Source organism: Pan troglodytes, chromosome 5, assembly GCF_028858775.2.
Source record: "Pan troglodytes isolate AG18354 chromosome 5, NHGRI_mPanTro3-v2.0_pri, whole genome shotgun sequence".
Classification (NCBI taxonomy): domain Eukaryota; kingdom Metazoa; phylum Chordata; class Mammalia; order Primates; family Hominidae; genus Pan; species Pan troglodytes.
This window is the reverse complement of record NC_072403.2, coordinates 48070602-48089097: the sequence shown is the minus strand read 5'-3', so window position 1 is coordinate 48089097 and position 18496 is coordinate 48070602. Positions and strand designations below refer to the sequence as shown.

The following is an 18496-nucleotide window of genomic DNA, read 5'->3' as shown; positions in this document are numbered from 1 at the left end:
GAATACATGCATCTGGAGTTCCTGGGAGAGGTCCAGGCTGAAGATATAAATTTGGAAGCTGCCAGCCTGTAAATGGTGTGTAATGGCATGGGAATGAATGAGATCATCTAGGGAGCGAGTGTGGGTAAACAAGGGAAGAGTACTAAAGACAAGCCTGGAAAGCTCCCAGCTTTTAGAGATTTGGTTAAAAGCAAGAGGCGCTAGCAAAGAAAATGAGCAATGAGTGAGGCTGGAGTGAAATCAGAGGAGTGTGGGTCCTTGAAATGTAGAGTGGGGAAAGAACTCAGTTTGGTGAACTGTGATGAATCTGTGGCAGGTTAGGTTAAAAAAAAAAAAAAGTAGATCATTGGTGACCACAATAAAAGCCATTTCTGTGGAGTGATGGGGATGAACGTCCAGTTGGAGTAAGTTGAGGAGAGAATAAGAGATTTAAAAAGAGGATGCAAAATAGGTTTGAGAATTTCCCAGTTACCTATTGCTACCTCAAAAAACACTTAACACTTAGTAGCTTAAAACAGTGACTCTGCAGGGATAGTGTCTGCTCCATTAGCTGGGGTAGCTCAGAAGCTGGGGCTGGAGTCATCTGAAGGCTCATTCACCCATGTCTGGTGGTTGAGACTGGCTTTCAGCCAGAACCCCTGCATGTGCTCTGGGCTTCCTCACAACATGGTGGCTGGGTTCCAAGGGCAAGTTCTGAGAAAGAGAGCCTGGTGGAAACCTATCACTTTTGATGACCTAGCCCTGGAAGTCACATTGTGTCATTTCTGCAGTTATCTTCAACAAGGCAGCCAGAAAGTTTCCTCCGGGTTGAAGAGAAAGATAATAGACTCCTCCCTTTGATGGGAGGAATGCATGAAGCCAGAATGATCGTCCTGCCATTTTCTGAAGATATATCTGCCACAAGGGGCTTTGTTGTAAGGGGTGCAAAATTTAGGACAATAGCTGGGCGAGGGATGTGGGCAGGTCAGTTTACCCAGTAGGCACAGTGCCTAGGGCCCAATATTTTAAATTTCTTTTAAAACCAAAATAAAGGCCAAGTGTGGTGGCTCATGCCTATAATCCCAGCAGTTGGGAGGCCAAGGCAAGAGGATCACTTGAACCCAGGAGTTCAAGACTGGGAAACATAGTGAGACCTTGTCTCTACTAAATATCAAAAAATTAACCAAGCATGGTGGCGCACAACTGTAGTCCTAGATACTCAGGAGGCTGAGGCGGGAGGATTGCTTGAGCCCAGGAGGTTGAGGCTGTAGCGAGCCCTGATAGCACCAGTGCACTCCAGCCTGGGCAACAGAGACCCTGTCTCAGGATAAGTAAATTAGTTAATTAAAGTAAAATCGGAGCCGGGAGCGGTGGCTCATGCCTGTAATCCCAGTACTTTAGGAGGCCAAAGTGGGTGGATCACTTGAGGTCAGGGGTTCAAGACCAGCCTGACCAACATGGTGAAACCCTGTCTCTACTAAAAATAGAAAATAAGCTGGGCATGGTGGCGTACGCCTGTAATCCCAGCTACTTGGGAGGCTGAGGCAGGAGAATCACTTGAACCCGGTGGGGCAGAGGTTGCAGTGAGCCGAGATCGTGCCATTGCACTCCAGCCTGGGTGACAGAGCGAGACTTCGTCTCAAAATAATAATAATAATAAAATAAAATCATAATTTAAAAGAAACACCCAGTCTAGATTATGTTCTTTTTATACCAGTGATAATTAATATTTACTTATTTAATATTTTTTCAATATTTGTATTATGACCCATGAAGGCAAAAACGTGTGGGGCCCGTGAGTGTCATAATGTAGCCCTGAATGTGGGGTCAAGGAAGGATTTTTGTCTTGTTTTAATAAAGGCAATATTACAGCACACCTGAATGCTGATGGGAATGATCCATTAGAGAGGGATGAGTGGAGGCTGCAGAAGAGAAAGGGAGTAACTGCGGGAATGAAGCTTTCGAGTAGGTAAAGAGAGATGTGATCTAGGAAACAAGTGGCGGTGTTGACGGGGACAAGGGGAAGGGCATGCTGCTTCCACTGAGACCGGAAGGGGGCAGAGGACATGGGCACAGATACAGAGAAGTTGGTAAACACTGGTGGGAAGATAAGTCACTGCCTCATCTGTCTCTGTGAAGTGTGCGACAGTGTGGGAGTGAGTGGAAGGTTTGAGGGCAGGAAGCGCTGTGGAATAGTCATCTCAGAGAGGGGGAGAGGGAATTCGGCAGGAAGAGTACGTAGTATGATTGTCTGGCATGATCTGAAGTGCGTACAGCCAGCATGATTTATGATGTCCTCCAATGATGTCCAGGCTCCCCACTGTAGGCAAAGTGTTACTGCATAGTTAACGGACAGCCTTAACCAGGGCCAGGCCAAGTGAGGCGTTAGGAGGAGAGAGGGGCACAAAAGTCAAAATGGAGAGAATGCTGGGCCATGGAATGAAGATAAGGAGGAGAGTGAGGAGATGAGCAAGATGACAGATGTTAAAAACAGATCAGCAGGTTGGAAGTCGCAATGAGATTAGTGAATTATTGGAGTGAAGGTATTACAGTAACAGATGGAAGGGGTGGGGTGCTGATAACAGACGGCAGCGTTTGAATGTTTCAGAGGTAGTAGAGATTGGTGACAGCAAGGCCTAGGGTGGTGATCCTCAAACTTCAGTACGCATTGGAAGCACCTGGAGGGCTTGTTAAAACACAGACTCCTGGCCCCAGCCCACAGTTCCTGATTCAGTAGGTCTGAGGTGGGGCCTGAGACATTGCATTTCTAGCAAGCTCCCAGATGCTGCACTTGTGGCTCAGGGACCACAAGTGAATGGAAGTACTAGGTAAGGTGGAAGAAAAGCTCGTTGGAACTAAAGAGATCAAGGACCAGGCCAGGCCCGGTGGCTCACGTATGTGGGACCATGCCAGGTTGCCAGCAATTAGAGACTAAGAGGGCAGTGTGACTCCCACACATCTCACTGGGGCCGGGCGCAGTGGCTCATGCCTGTAATCCCAGCACTTTGGGAGGCCAAGGTGAGCAGATCATCTGAGGTCAGGAGTTCGAAACCAGCCTGGTCAACATGGTGAAACCCCATCTCTACTAAAAATAGAAAAATTGGCCAGGCATGGTGGCAGGCACCTGTAATTCCAGTTACTAGGGAGGCTGAGGCAGGAGAATTGCTTGAACCCGGGAGGCGGAGTTCACAGTGAGCCAAGATCGCACCACTGCATTCCAGCCTGGGTGAAAAGAGCAAAAACTCTGTTTCAAAAAAAAAAAAGAAAAAAAAAAGAGATCAAGTACCTTTGAGGCCAGTGTGTGGGATGGGCTGTTTATCCACTTGGAGGTCACAGTCACTGAAATGACTGACATGATGCTTTGAGACAAGCAGGGAAGTCACCAGTGAATGACGGCAATGAGGAGAAGTAAATAGTGGCAAGGAGTCAGATGCGGCTTCAAAGGGACTGGCCTTTTTTAGGGAGAAAAAAATAAAAGGCCATTTGGAGGCAAGAGTTAGAAGCGAGGAGGACACTAGCCCTGTTATCTAGACCTTGAGGTGTGTGTGGGGGAGAAAAACCCACCACCACTTGAAAGGATGACAGAAGAAATCACATTTCTCCTTCAGGAATAGCAAGAAAGTTAAAAGAGCTTTCAGAGCTCAGTGACGTCTGGAGGCAGAGAACAGTGAGAGAGGAGGTCAGGCCTGGAGATGTGCAAAACAATTCAGGCTGAACACCCAGTGAGGGATGGGTAGGTTAAGGATAGATTCACTGGAACTGCTGCCTCTGAAGTCTTCTAGAAAAATGAGTGTCACTGGGCGTGGTGGCTCATGCCTATAATCCCAGCACTTTGGGAGACCAAGGCGGGTGGATCACTTGAGGTCAGGAGTTGGAAACCAGCCTGGCCAACATGATGAAACCTCATCTCTACTAAAAATACAAAAATTAGCTGGCTGCTGGGTGCATCAAACCAACATGGCACATGTATACCTATGTAACAAACCTGTATGTTGTGCACATGTACCCTAGAACTTAAAGTATAATTAAAAAAAAAAAAAGAAAAGAAAAAAGAAGAATAAATAGCTGGGTGTTGTGGTGTGCACCTGTAATCCCAGCTGCTTGGGAGGCTGAGGCATGAGAATCACTTGAACCCGGAGGCGGAAGTTGCAGTGAGCCGAGATCGCACCACTGCACTCCAGCCTGGGCGACAGAGCAAGACCCTGTCTCAAAAAATAGAAATTAAAAAAAGAAAAGCAAAGAAAAAGAAAAATGTGTGTCTCAGGTCTTTTGATTTCTTGGAGGTGTCATTTTTATGTTACATTAAAATAAGCATGAATATGTAATTGTTCAAAAGCAAATTTTACATGACCTATAATGTAAAAAGTAAGAGCCTTCAAAGATATTTTAGGCCATGCTCCCAGATCCTTCTCACATGTTAGTATTTTGGAGGAAATGTGAAAAAGGCACTACCCCTAGGTCTTGTGTGAAGGGTTGGAGGGAGGCATTTGTAGTTTAAATCAGAAAGTGAAAAGCTCCCAAGATCAAAGGTGTAATCTGGAAAGGAGCGTCAGGGACTGAGTTAGCCTGGGAAGAGAGTTGCTCACCTAGAGCCCTTCCCATCATAGATTCTGCCTCTTTTCACTAGACCGTCTGAGGGGCAAGTCCCAGATCACCAGCGGATTCTGTTTTATGGCCTAGGACTTGATCTCACTTCCTCTCTGGACTTGAGTCTCCTGTCTCCAAGATGGGCCTCCCTGGAGCAATGTGAGGCCCAGCTAAAGAGATAGGGAGTGAGTGAGATGGGAGGATCCCAGCCTGGCACCCCGACTCTTTCTTCACTCTGCGTCTCTCTGCTTACCTCTCAGTTTCTTCCCCTTCTACCTCTTCAGAGTCTACCAGGGCCAGCTTGGTTGCTTTGTTGACAAGGCTAAGGGAAGGAGTGAGGCTGGAGGAGTTTAGGCTGGAGGTCAGAACTTCCTGGGGAATCTCCTTTTTTTTTTTTTTTTTGAGACAGAGTCTCACTCTGTCCCCCAGGCTGGAGTGCAGTGGTGTGATCGCAGCTCACTGCAACCTCTGCCTCCCAGGTTCAAGTGATTCTCCTGCCTCAGCCTCCTGAATAGCTGGGATTACAGGTGCCCACCACCATGCCCAGCTAATTTTTTGTATTTTTAGTACAGACAGGATTTCACCATGTTGGCCAGGCTGGTCTCGAACTCCTGACCTTGTGATCCACCCACCTCGGCCTCCCAAAGTGCTGGGATTACAGGCATGAGCCACCGCACCCGGCCACCTGGGGAATCTTCTAATAGTCTTAGGGCAGCTTAGCTGGCCTGGACCCACCTCCCTTGCCACCTGCCCCCTGCACCGACCGATCATGTTCAGTCACCCAGGAGATGATGGAGAGGCTGATCAGGCCTCCTGGAAAGGGAGGAAGGGGGCCCTAGTTGGAGAGATCCATCAGCAGAAGCCAGGGAGGAGACACAGACCCTTGCTCCCTGACGCTCCTCAGGGCTAGCATGGGGCAGGAGTTTAGCTGGGAGGAGGCGGAGGCAGCTGGCGAGATAGATGTGGCGGAGCTCCAGGAGTGGTACAAGAAGTTCGTGATGGAGTGCCCCAGCGGCACACTCTTTATGCATGAGTTTAAGCGCTTCTTCAAGGTCACAGACGATGAGGAGGCCTCCCAATATGTAGAGGGCATGTTCCGAGCCTTCGACAAGAATGGGGTAAGGCACCCTGAAGGGAAGGACCGGTGGCCAGTCCACCTGGCGCCTTCCTCCACGAGTGTCCTCAGGGAGAGCTCCCAGTTCCCCACTCCTCAGCTCTTTCTCTGCTCTTCTTTCCACTCCATCTGTCTTTACCTTTTCTGTCTCACTCACCAAACCCTTCTGTCTCTTCCTTTTGTCCCTTTCCATCTTCTCTGTCTCTCCTTCCCTCCCTCCATCTCTTAGCTGTCGGCTAATGCTCCCTGTATCCTCTTCTTGAGAGCTGAAGGGCGACTGGCAGACAGTCCAGGTCCTCTCTTTGTGTATTTTTGACCAAGACTCTGCAGCCCAATGACCGGGTTTTCACATCCGCCAGAGCCCCTGTCACTCTAAACACTAGGAGCAAAAGAGATGCTCCAAATGAGACAAGGTGTCTTAGCATGGGCTATGAGCTCTCTCTTGTTGGGGTTCTTCTGAGACTGGTCAGATCCTCCCTGTCAAGAATGCTGGAGGAGGCTCCTGCATGTATTGGGAGATTGGGCGAATGACTGCAAAAGCCCCTTTCAGCTCTTCAAGTCCTGGAAGGTTTCATTAAATCATTCAGACTAGAGTTTCTCTAAGCCCACAATGTCACTAGCAGCTAAGAAGATAACACATCTTGTAAATGCACCAGGGGATTGAATTTTAAATTTCAATTCAGTTAAAAACCCCTTGATTATTTAAGGTTATCCAGTTCAGTGCCCTGGCAATCCTGCAAACTACTGGATTTGCCTCAAATACCAATTTAATCTGAAGAAAGCGTCAGTTCTCCATTCCTCAATGCGTGGAGAACTTAGCTTTCTAAGCTGAATCACTGGGAATGCCACTTCAGGTCTCATCCTGTCGCTGGTACCAGTCAGTGCACATCCCCACAGTGCCTGTCCCGGGACAGGAGGGTGAGGTCAGCATCTTCAATTCAACAGAACCTTCTTAGAGATGAACCCCATCGACCACCCCACAGGGCACAGAGCCAGATTCGGACTTCTCAGCGCTCTGCCTCTCTTAGGTCTCCTCTGAGTCAGCAGCAACCCTGGGTGGGAGAGGCAGACTTTTGTTATTCCAAATTAAATGATGAGAAAGCTGGGCAAAAGGGAATGAATCGATTTGCCCAAGGTCTTAAGTGCTCCTGCCTAGAAGGCAGGTTGTTTAAAGAGAGAAGATGACTTTTTAAAATAATTGATGATTTTTTTAAAATGTCGTAAGAAAAGTAAACAAATATATCAGGTCATAAATAATAAGACTCATTTAAGTCCATCAATCTTCCCCAGATTCATCTAAAAATCAATACGATCATGATTCAAGATCCAAAGGGCTGATTAAGCCCCTAGGCATATAGTTGTACTCCTTATACCTCATCTCTTCTTATAAATCGGCATATGATGTTCATCAATGTTTTTTCCTTTTTGAATAACTTTTTAATTTTGCTATGATTCTAAATTTACAGAAGAGTTATAAGAATGATACAAGTAATTCCCATATGCAATTTATCCAAATTTCCCGTTATTCACATTTTATATCATTTACTTTATCATTCTGCCTCTCTCTGTATACATACATATATATAATGTATCCTATAAGTATATATACATATACATGATACATAATTTACACATATACTTTTTTTAAGAGAAATCTATAGATATCATGCCCGTTTATCCCTAAGTATTTCAGTGTGTATTTTCTTTTTTGTTTTTGAGACAGAGTCTCGCTCTGTCACCCAGTGGCATGATTTCAGCTCTTTGCGGCCTCTGATTTCCCAGGCTCAAGGGATCCTCCCCCCTCAACCTCTCAAGTAGCTGGGATTACGGGTGTGCACCACCATGCCTGCTAATTTTTGTATTATTTATTTATTTATGTTGGTAGAGATGAGGTCTCGCCATGTTGCCCAGGCTAGAGTGCAGTGGCACAATCTCAGCTCACTGCAATCTCCGCCTCCTGAGTTCAAGCAATTCTCATGACTCATCCTCCTGAGTAGCTAGGATTACAGGTGCACACTCCCATGCCTGGCTAATTTTTGTATTTTTAGTAGAAACGGGGTTTCACCATGTTGACCAGACTGGTGTCGAACTCCTGACCTGAAGTGATTCGCCCACCTCGGCCTCCCAGAGTGCTGGAATTACAGGCATGAGCCACTGCACCCGGCCAGCTTTCTTTCTTTTTTCCTTTTTCTTTTCTTTTCTTTTCTCTTTTTTTTTTTTTTTTTTTTTTTTTTTTGAGTTGGAGTCTCACTCTGTCGCCCTGGCTGTAGTGCAGTGGTATGATCTCGGCTCACTGCAACCTCCACCTCCCAGGTTCAAGCGATTCTCCTGCCTCAGCCTCCCCAGTAGCTGGGACTACAGGCGAGCACCACCATGCCCAGCTAATTTTTGTATTTTTAGTAGAGATGGGGTTTCACCATGTTGGCCATGATTGTCTCCATCTCTTGACTTCATGATCCACCCGCCTCGGTCTCCCAAAGTGTAGGGATTACAGGCATGAGACACCATGCCTGGCCTTCCTTTTTCTTTTTATTTTCTTTTTTTTTTTTTTTTGTATGATCATACATTGCATTTACTTGTTGTATCTCCTTAGTCTTCTTTAACCTGGAATCTTTAATCTCAGCTTTTCTTTTTTATTTGACTGTGACATTTTTGAAGACTGCAGCTGAGTTATGTTGTAGGACAGCTCACAACTGGCGTTTGTCTAAATTGGTAGAATTGCCACTGATGTGATGTTGTGTCCTCGGTTCATCATACCATGGGGTACAAGACGTCAGTTTGTCCCATCACTGGCGTAGTTAACTTTGATCACTTGGTTAAGGTGGTATCTGCCATGTTTCAACATTGTAAAGTTACTATTTTTTTCTTTGTAATTAATAAGCAACATGTAAGGATATATCTTGAGACTAAGTAAATATCCTATTGTTCAGTCAAATTTTCTACTGGCTTTGGCATCTGTTGATAATTTTCTAACCCCATCACCCCTTCTCTATTTATTAGTTGGCATTCCACTATAAGGAAGAGCCTCCCTAGAAAGTGTTTTTCAGTTCCTCTCTCAGGGACTGAGCCTTCTTTCCCACTTAGTCTTTGTCTCCAAACCTACACCTGACTCCATTCCCCCTTATATCAAGGAGTGTCATTTCGGAACAATCGGTCTGAGATTTCTAAAGCAAATCAAATCAAAAGTGTTTATAGATCTGGTTCACACGTGAAAATGTGAGGTGATGGAAACCGGTTTGGTGGGGACAAAAAGGTAGGAACACCTTGTCTCTGCCACTCTCCCTTGCAACTCTCGTGGTTGCCCTATGACCGCCTGGAATGGAAGAAAGGGGAGGGTGAAGATCAGATGTCATTTAGGATTCTTATATAACATGCATTGAAGTCAGGGCTGGTGCACAAATATGGCCAATTCAAGGAGAAACAGGGCAGATAATCCCACAGAGCCGGTGACACGCCCATCCTATTCCTGAGTAGACAGAGCCATTTCCATCACTCTCAGGCCTCTGTGGGTAATTGGAGCTGACAAGGTCCCATGCATAGCAGATGAGATTAGTCCCAGCTGGACGTTTCCCAGAAATGGTCCTGGGGTTTCCAGTAACCTCTCAGATGAGATCACTTGTCTAGAGATCACTCTGGAATATGTCTCATATAAGGCAAGGAGTCATGGAAACTGAATCATGTTGAGAGAGGATGTTGTAGGAATAGAAGCTTCTGGACAAAGAATGAGGAAGACTCTGGAGATCTAGAGAGTGGGGATTTGTGAGTGGTTTCAGGTTTTGTTTTTGTTTTTCTTCTCTTGGCACCCCCAAGCACTAGGCTTATTTGCTGGACAGAAATAGATCTTAAGTGGAGACTGCAAGTTCTTCCGACGTGATGCACTGGAGGAGATGCATGCCTGGAAAAGCTCTGCCACTTGCTGGCTGGGTGGCCTGGGAACCTCTGGGTCTCAGGCTCCTCATCCATAAAATGGGGATAATAACTCATTCTCATTAAATAAGAAACACAAGATTGATTTGTGGTAAGCTTAATAAGTAACAACTACTCGAGAAAATAGCCTTTTAAAGAACTGACAACCATTGCTAAGTGTCTACCCTAAAAAAAGAAATACCAGAGATGTAAGAAAAGGTATACGTGCAAAAAAAAAGTTCATTGTTTAATGGAAAATATTAGAAATATATTCAACAAAGGGAATGTTCAGTACCCCCTCCCCACCAAAAAAAAAAAATAGAAGTTGACATTTTAAATAATTTTTAAAGACATGAGAAAATGTTACATGAAAATGAAGGAAACAAAATTATAAATATAATCTGACCTCAATTAGGTAAGTATATGATGGGGAGTACGGAGACCATATATTTATAGGAATTATTTAAAAGATATGAATAGAACACTTCAGGTACTAAGGTAAGCTTGTTTTGTTTTCTTCTTAGTTTTTCCTTAGGCTTCTTGCTGTTTCCCTCATTTTCTGCCATTTTCTCCTGTTGCTCAAACCTTGTTCACCCAGGCACCCCTTGATCTGGGGCTGGGGCTCCTGAGTGGCCTGACCCAGTGGGACAGAAGTGCTCTGGGCCATCAGTGTCATTTCTGATAACAAAGTCATGTGAATGACAGGCACTCCTGGGGGATCTGATGGCTCAGATTTTTGATTTGGAGAATGGAGTTCCCAACCTTGGAATAAGTGAGCACCTGTAAGTGAGACACTAGCACAGCTAACCCACTGCAGCCACCAACAGCAGCGGCAGCAGCAGCCTGTCACCCCAAACACATCTGGAGAAGAAAGCAAGCATATATCCTCTTTCTTATTTACTGTTTTAGAAATCATTATTGCTGCCGCATTTCTGTTACAAGAAGGTTCTGTTGCTTCCTGGTGAGAGTCACCTTAGAAGTAGACTGTGCCTCTCCCCCTTCCTCTGCATGATTAGCACCTGAGCTCTGCGCTCCCCCACCCTTCCTGGATGGGCTGGAGGCACAGGCCTGTTGTTCGGTGTAATGTCCACTGGGATCTAGAAGTGGGTAGGGCTGGAGCCACTGCCTGTCCGCCTCTCTCTGACTTGGGGTGAATGAGAATGCAGAGGAAAATTTCAACATGGGCTCTGCTTTCTAACTCCTTCAAAACTGTCTTAGTCCCAAATTCAGGTCAAGTCCATCATTGACTCATTGATTCATGAATATCTATTGGCTTACAACTCTGGCCATAAGTGGCACTGTGCTAGGCATGGAGGAGAAACCCAAGCAATGTCAACCCCTCTCTTTTCCCCAGGAGCATATAACTTGGCTAGAGAACAAGACAAATCTAGGAAACAGTTAAGTGACAATGCCAGAGAAAGTCCCAAGCTGTGTAGAATAGACAGTAGATGCTGTGGATGTTAGAATGAGGAGGGAGAGAGCACTATGGCTGAAGAGGTCAGAGAATAAAGGCTTCCTGGAGGAGGGAACCCTTGAGCTCAGCCTTGAAGGATGGGTAGGCTTGGGTGATCATAGAAAATGAGAAGAGAGAATGTTCTCTAGGCTGGGTGTGGTGGCTCATGCCTGTAATCCAAACAATTTGGGAGGCCAAGAAGGGAGGATCACTTGAGCCCAAGAATTTGAGACCAGCCTGGGTAACTTAATGAGACCCTGTTTCTAAAAATAAATAGACAGATGATAGATAGTCAGATAGATAGATAGAGATAGATAGATAGATAGATAGATGATATAGATAGATAGATGAGATAGATGGATTGATAGAATGTTCTCTACCCCAAGGGTGGAGAAAGACTTGAGCAAAGACACAGAGGCCACATGGATTAAAAGGAGGAGGAGAAGCCCTGTGTTTGCAGGGATGAATGGCCTATGCTCTGGGGAGGTGGGCTGTGCCCTCAGCAGCATCCACATCTAATGCAGGACAACACCATCGACTTCCTGGAGTACGTGGCAGCTCTGAATCTCGTGCTGAGGGGCACCCTGGAGCACAAGCTGAAGTGGACATTCAAGATCTATGATAAGGATGGCAATGGCTGCATCGACCGCCTGGAGCTACTCAACATTGTGGAGGTTAGTGTCTCTGCCCATGGGCCAGCAGCCTGGGCACTAGAGCACTGCTGGAGCTCTGAAGGTTGGCCACAAGTGGCCAGCGGGGACTGAAGAAGAGGCCTTGAAATCATTCTGAGTGTGTTTCCTGTGTTCTCATTCTGAGTGTGTAATTTCTAGTGGAATTAAGCTAGAAATCAATCAAAAAAAGATTATTAGAAAATCCCCATCTGTTTGGAAATTAGGCAGTAGACTTCCACATACTCTGTGGAACACACACACACACACACACACACACACACACACATGACAAGTATCTTAAATTGAAAAATAATGCAAGCATGACATACTACAACTTGTGGAATGCAGCTAAAGCTGAACCTGCAGAAAAATTTATAGATTTAAAATATACATATTAGAAAATAAGACTTAAAATGCATATATTTTGGAAACAGAGGCTGGGTGCAGTGGCTCATTCCTGTAATCCCAGCACTTTGGGAGGCTGAGGTGGGAGGATTGCTTGAGCCCAGGTGTTCAAGAACAACCTGGAAAACAAAGCGAGACCCCATCTCTACAAAAAAATTAAAAATTAGCCAGGCTTGGAGGCACATGCCTGTAGTCCTAGCTACTTGGGAGACTGAGGTGGGAGGATTGCTTGAGCCAGGAGTTGGAGGCTGCAGTAAGCTATGATCATGCCACTGCATTCCAGCTGGGGCAACAAAGTAAGACCCTGTCTCAAAAAAAAAGAAAGAAAAGAAAATATATCTTAGGAAATAATTAGAAATTGCATACTATATTAGAAAATAAGACTTTATATATTAGAAAATCAATGATCTAAGAAACCATCTCAGGAAATTAGAGAAAAGGAAGAGTAAATTAAGGCCAGGCACAGGGACTGACACATGTAACCCCAGCACTTTGGGAGGCTGAGGTGAGTGGATCACTTGAGCCCAGGAGTTCAAGACCAGCCTGGGCAACATAGTAAGACCCCATCTCTACAAAAAATACAAAAAAATTAGCTGGGCATGGTGGTACGCACCTGCGGTCCCAGCTACTCCAAAGGCTGAGGTGGGAGGATTGCCTGAGCCTGGAAGGTTGAGGCTGCAATGAGCTGTGATTGTGCCACTGCACTCCAGCCTGAGCAACAGAGTGAAATCTTGTCTTAAAAAAAAAAAAAAAAAAAAAGGTAAAATAAACCCTTGGCCGGGCACGGTGGCCCACGCCTGTAATCCCAGCACTTAGGGAGGCCGAGGCAGGAAGATCACGAGGTCAGGAGATCGAGACCGTTCTGGCTAATACAGTGAAACCCTGTCTCTACTAAAAATACAAAAAATTAGCTGGGTGTGGTGGCAGGCACCCATAGTCCCAGCTACTCAGAAGGCTGAGGCAGGAGAATTGCTTGAACCCGGGAGGCGGAGCTTGCAGTGAGCCGAGATTGCACCACTGCACTCCAGCCTGGTGACACAGCAAGACTCCATCTCAAAAAAATAAAATAAAATAAATCGAAAGATAGTAGAAGAAAGAAAATAAACAGCAGAAATCAATAAAATAGAAAACACAAATGCATGAGAAAAAGTCAAGAAGATCAGAAGTTATTTCTTTTAAAAGACTAACAATCATTCTCTATTAGCAAGAATGATTAAGGAAGAAAAGAAGTGCCTAGTACATCCCAGACTCTGGCGTGTTCCCTGGGTTAGCCAGACCCGCGCTATGAGGCAGGCATCGTTAGCCCTATTTCACAGAGCAAGAAGCTGCTTCATAGAGATTCTGTAATCGGCCCAAATTAGTCTACCTAGGAAGTGCTGGGGCTGGATTTAACCCCTCAGTCTCCCAAGACACGTCGATGAGGCCTATTTTATGCTGGGCACTGGGCTGAGCAGTGAGGCCATAGAGGTGCATAAGACACAGCTTCTGTCCTCAGGGAGCGCCAGCCTGGGAGCTAAGGAGAACCATCATATGTGTCCATCTCTTCCGCATTTACATGGTGCTTTCTTTCTTTCTTTTTTTTTTCTGAGACAGAGTCTCGCTTTGTTGCCCAGGCTGGAATTCAGTGGCGCAATCTCGGCTCACTGCAACCTCTACCTCCCAGGTTCAAGCGATTCTCCTGCCTCAGCCTCCTGAGTAGCTGGGATTACAGGTGCCCGCCACCTTGCCCAGCTAATTTTTGTATTTTTAGTAGAGACAGGATTTCATCATGTTGGCCAGGCTGGTCTTGAACTCCTGACCTCAAATGATCCACCCGCCTCGGCCTCCCAAAGTGCTGGGGTTACAGGCATGAGCCACAGCGCCCAGACTACATGGTGCTTTCACAAACATAGTCTCACTAGGAGAGGAAACAGGTCAAAGGAGAAACCTGGGTTTTTCCCTCCAGTCCATGAGGAGGGAACATGTGTATCCCCATCATTCTGTTTTACACATATACAGGCACACTTATATAGATACACTGAATTTTCTTCTCTGCATCTCTATTTCTTCCTGTGTAGAATGCGATTTAGACTGTCATGGTGACTTAAACCTCCCTCATTAGAGGTTTTGGATTTGGGCTTTGCAGCTCACAGTGGAAATGCAAATGGTGTTGGGGTCAGGTGGGGTGTGAGGCCGGGAACTCAGCTGGAATTAGGCCAGTGGGATTCTGAGAGCACCGCCTTAGGACAGGTCAGTTTTGATCTGGATCCAGATTATGTGATCCTAAGACGCACAGCCTGGGAAGCCAGCACTGGGGAAGTGTTGCTGAGAGATGTGGGTCACTGGGGTGAAGGTGGAGCTTTCAGGGTCTCCCGTCAATGCAGCTGAGTTTTCTTTGGCAGGGAATTTACCAGCTGAAGAAAGCCTGCCGGCGAGAGCTACAAACTGAGCAAGGCCAGCTGCTCACACCCGAGGAGGTCGTGGACAGGATCTTCCTCCTGGTGGATGAGAATGGAGATGGTAAGAGGGGCAGAGATGGGGGGAGTGCTGTCCACTCTGCATCATCGCCACTTTCTGGCCGCACGTCCTTGGGCAAGGCCCTCCACCTTCCAACCCTGGGGTCCTCATCTGTGAGAAGGCTGTGGAGAAGATGGCATGAACTAACAAAGGGACTCATGAGCACGTGTTTGTAGGAGTGACTAAAAGTCCTACAGGAGTTGCTGATGGAGGCCAGGCACGCAGAATAGAAAGAATAGGAACTTTGGAGTCAGGCAGGGAGTGATATATTGAGCTTCTCGTCCTAGTCTCAATTTCCTCATCTGGAAAATGGGGATAATAATAGTGGTTGAGAGGAATGAATAGGATAATGTGTTTAAGAGCAGGCATAGGGTAGACCTCCATTCAGGCTGCTTGGGCTCTCCTCCCTGTAGCCCAATGCCCAGCCTCAGGGCTGTGTGGGGAGAGAGCTGGCTTGGAATACACACTTGAGCCCTCCAGCTCTCTCAGCTCCACCCAGCATTTCCGTGGTACCATGCGCAAAAGTAAAACTTCAATTCATCGGCAAAGAAAGCCCCTTAAAGGTGGCAGGAGACTCCTGGAGATTCAGACACCTGACAAGCTGCAAGCTTGAGGTCTGAGACTGCAGGATAGTTGGCATAAGACGTGTAGGCGCATCCTGGGAGCGAGGTCTCTCCTCCTGCCCCCAGACCCAGGTCTCCCCTTCTTCTGCATGACCACCTCTCCTCCCCCTTGCTCAGGCCAGCTGTCTCTGAACGAGTTTGTTGAAGGTGCCCGTCGGGACAAGTGGGTGATGAAGATGCTGCAGATGGACATGAATCCCAGCAGCTGGCTCGCTCAGCAGAGACGGAAAAGTGCCATGTTCTGAGGAGTCTGGGGCCCCTCCACGACTCCAGGCTCACCCAGGTTTCCAGGGTAGTAGGAGGGTCCCTGGCTCAGCCTGCTCATGCCCACTCTTCCCCTGGTGTTGACTTCCTGGCACCCCCTGTGCAGGGCTGAGTGGGGATGGGGAAGGGCTGCTGGGTTTGAAGTGGCCAACAGGGTGTAGTCCATTTTGGAGGAGTCCCTGGGATGGTGAAGGGAATTCGGTTACTTTTCCTGTTCAGCCACTCCTGGGAGGACTGTGCCTTGGCTGGGTGGTTGTGGGGCTCCCACAGTTTCTAGGTGTTCTCAGTTGGAAGCAAGAGCCAACTGAGGGGTGAGGGTCCCACAGACCAAATCAGAAATGAGAACACAAAGACTGGTAGGAGGCAGGGGTGGGAGGGTGTTGAGACTGAAGAAAAGGCAGGAGTTGCCGGGCGCGGTGGCTCACGCCTGTAATCCCAGCACTTTGGGAGGCCGAGGCGGGCAGATCACAAGGTCAGGAGATCGAGACCATCCTGGCTAACACGGGGTGAAACCCCGTCTCTACTAAAAATACAAAAAATCAGCCGGGTGAGGTGGCGGGCGCCTGTAGTCCCAGCTACTCAGGAGGCTGAGGCAAGAGAATGGCGTGAACCCCAGGGGGCCGAGCCTGCAGTGAGCCGAGATTGCGCCACTGCACTCCAGCCTGGACGAGAGCGAGACTCCGTCTCAAAAAAAAAAAAAAAAAGAAAAGGCAGGAGTTTTGGGGGGCAGGGGGCAGCAATAATTCTATAACTTCCGGGATGCTGAGGGGCGTTCATGGGGAGGACCCTGGCCTCCTCCTCCCCAAGGCATCCTCACCAGTGGTGTCAACAGGAAAAATGGCAGCAAATACGCTGCAGGCTGTGGTCTTTCTGCCTTTGAAAGGGTCAGCTGTACTTAAAGGGGCTGTTTCAGCTCTGCCTGGGTGCTGCTCTGGGACCCCCTGCTGCCAACCCACCACTCCCCCAACAATCCTCTCTTTCCATCCACATCCCCCAGTATGGACCTTCCACAACTCCCAGCCATAAGCTGAATGTTTCTCTTTAAAGGATGGAGAAAACTTCTGTCTGTCTCTGGCAAGAATTGGGGGACTGTTGACTGGGGTTGTGGGCTGGGCTTGGCTTCTAACTGCTGTGTGACCCAAGACAGCCACTTCTCCCTAACCTTGGTTATGTCTCGGCAGCACAGTGAGCAGGTCGGACTAGGCGAACAGTTTTGGATTATTGTGTTTTTAGATGTGGAATTATTTTTTGTTATATAAACTCTTATGTGTAACCCCAATATAGAAACTAGATTAAAAGGGAGTCTCTCTGGTTGAAAGGGGAGCTGAGTACCCTCTGGAACTGGAGGCACCTCTGAAAAAAGCAAACTGAAAACCAGTGCCCTGGGTCACTGTTACTCCTATAAGACAGTTTAAAGTGAGACCTGGAAAAACATTTGCTTTACCTTGAATAGATAGGTTTTTATGTTGGTGTATAAGAAATAAAACTAACCTATTAAACCTGAGACTTTATAGGTGTGTTATTTCATATGATATTCATATAAAATTTCCTTTAGACATCAATTTTAGGTAAAAAATAATTGATTAGAAAAATATTGGCCAGGCGCAGCAGCTCACACCTGCAATCCCAGGACTTTGGGAGGCCGAGGCGGGTGGACCACCTGAGGTCAGGAGTTCAAGATCAGCCTGACCAACATGGTGAAACCCCGTCTCTACTAAAAGTACAAAAAAAAAAAAAAATTAGCTGGGTGCGGTGGCAGGTGCCTGTAATCCCAGCTCCTCGAGAGGCAGAGGCAGGAAAATCACTTGAACCTGGGAGCTGGAGGTTGCAGTGAGCCGAAATCGCGCCATTGCACTCCAACCTGGGTAACAAGTATGAAATTCCGTCAAAAAAAGAGAAAGAAGGAGAGAAAGAGAAGAAAGAAAGAGAGAGAGAGAGGAAGGACGAAGGAAGGAAGGAAGCCAGGAGGCCAGGTGCGGTGGCTCACGCCTATAATCCCAGCACTTTGGGAGGACAAGGCAGGCGGATCACCTGAGGTTGGGAGTTTGAGACCAGCCTGACCAACTTGGTGAAATCCTGTCTCTACTAAAGCTACAAAATGAGCCAGGTGTGGTTTCATGTGCCTATAATCCCAGCTACTCGGGAGGCTGAGGCAGGAGAATCGCTTGAACCCAGGAGGCGGAGGTGGCAGTGAGCCAAGATCGTGCCATTGCACTCCAGCTTGGGCAACAAGAGTGAAACTCCATCTCCACACACACAAAAAAACAACTATATATATATGCATATATATGTGTGTATATATATGCATATATATGTGTATATATATGCATATATATATGTGTATATATATGCATATATATATGTGTGTGTATATATATATACACACACATCCAGGTGGGACACAGATATGCCCCAAATCATGAAGAAGGTATGTGAATGACATCGAGGGATGTCCTAATTACATGCAGACACCTTCCCAACTCTGACCTTCAGGATTTCCCGACAGGCAGCCAGCCAAAGGAGCAGAAATGTCAACTCCCTTTTTCTTCCCGGCTGCGCACGGCACCAACCTCTACCTTCCCTCCATGTCTGTCACTCAGTCCCTGGCTGACTTCCTTGTCTGGGGAGGTCCAAGTGATAGGTCATGAGCAAAATGCACCCCCTCATCCGCCCAGTGGGGCACTCTCTGACTTGGTATTTTACTTATTTTTCCCCTCATTTTCTCCCTCCCACTCCTGAATGTATGCATGCATGCATGCATGCATGTATGTATGTATGTATGTATGTATGTATGTACTGGAGACAGGATCTGGCTCTGTCACCCAGGCTGGAGTGCAGTGGCGCAATCTCGGCTCACTGCAACCTCCGCCTCCCAGGCTCAAGCGATCCTCCCACCTCAGCCTCCTGAGTAGCTGGGACCACAGGTGCATACCACCATGCCCTGCTACTTTTTCTGTTTTTTGTAGAGACAGGGTTTCACCATGTTGGGCAGGCTGGT

General features: G+C 47.0%; 1 protein-coding gene across 1 annotated transcript; it reads left to right on the top strand.

Moving 5' to 3' along the window:
* Positions 1-5375: 5375 nt before the first annotated feature.
* GUCA1B (guanylate cyclase activator 1B) lies at positions 5376-17002 on the top strand. Its single transcript, XM_527386.7, has 4 exons — positions 5376-5684; positions 11564-11713; positions 14497-14614; positions 15352-17002. The coding sequence occupies exons 1-4, from the start codon at positions 5478-5480 to the stop codon at positions 15477-15479; spliced, it is 603 nt and encodes a 200-aa protein (XP_527386.2). The 5' UTR covers positions 5376-5477; the 3' UTR covers positions 15480-17002.
* Positions 17003-18496: the final 1494 nt, after the last annotated feature.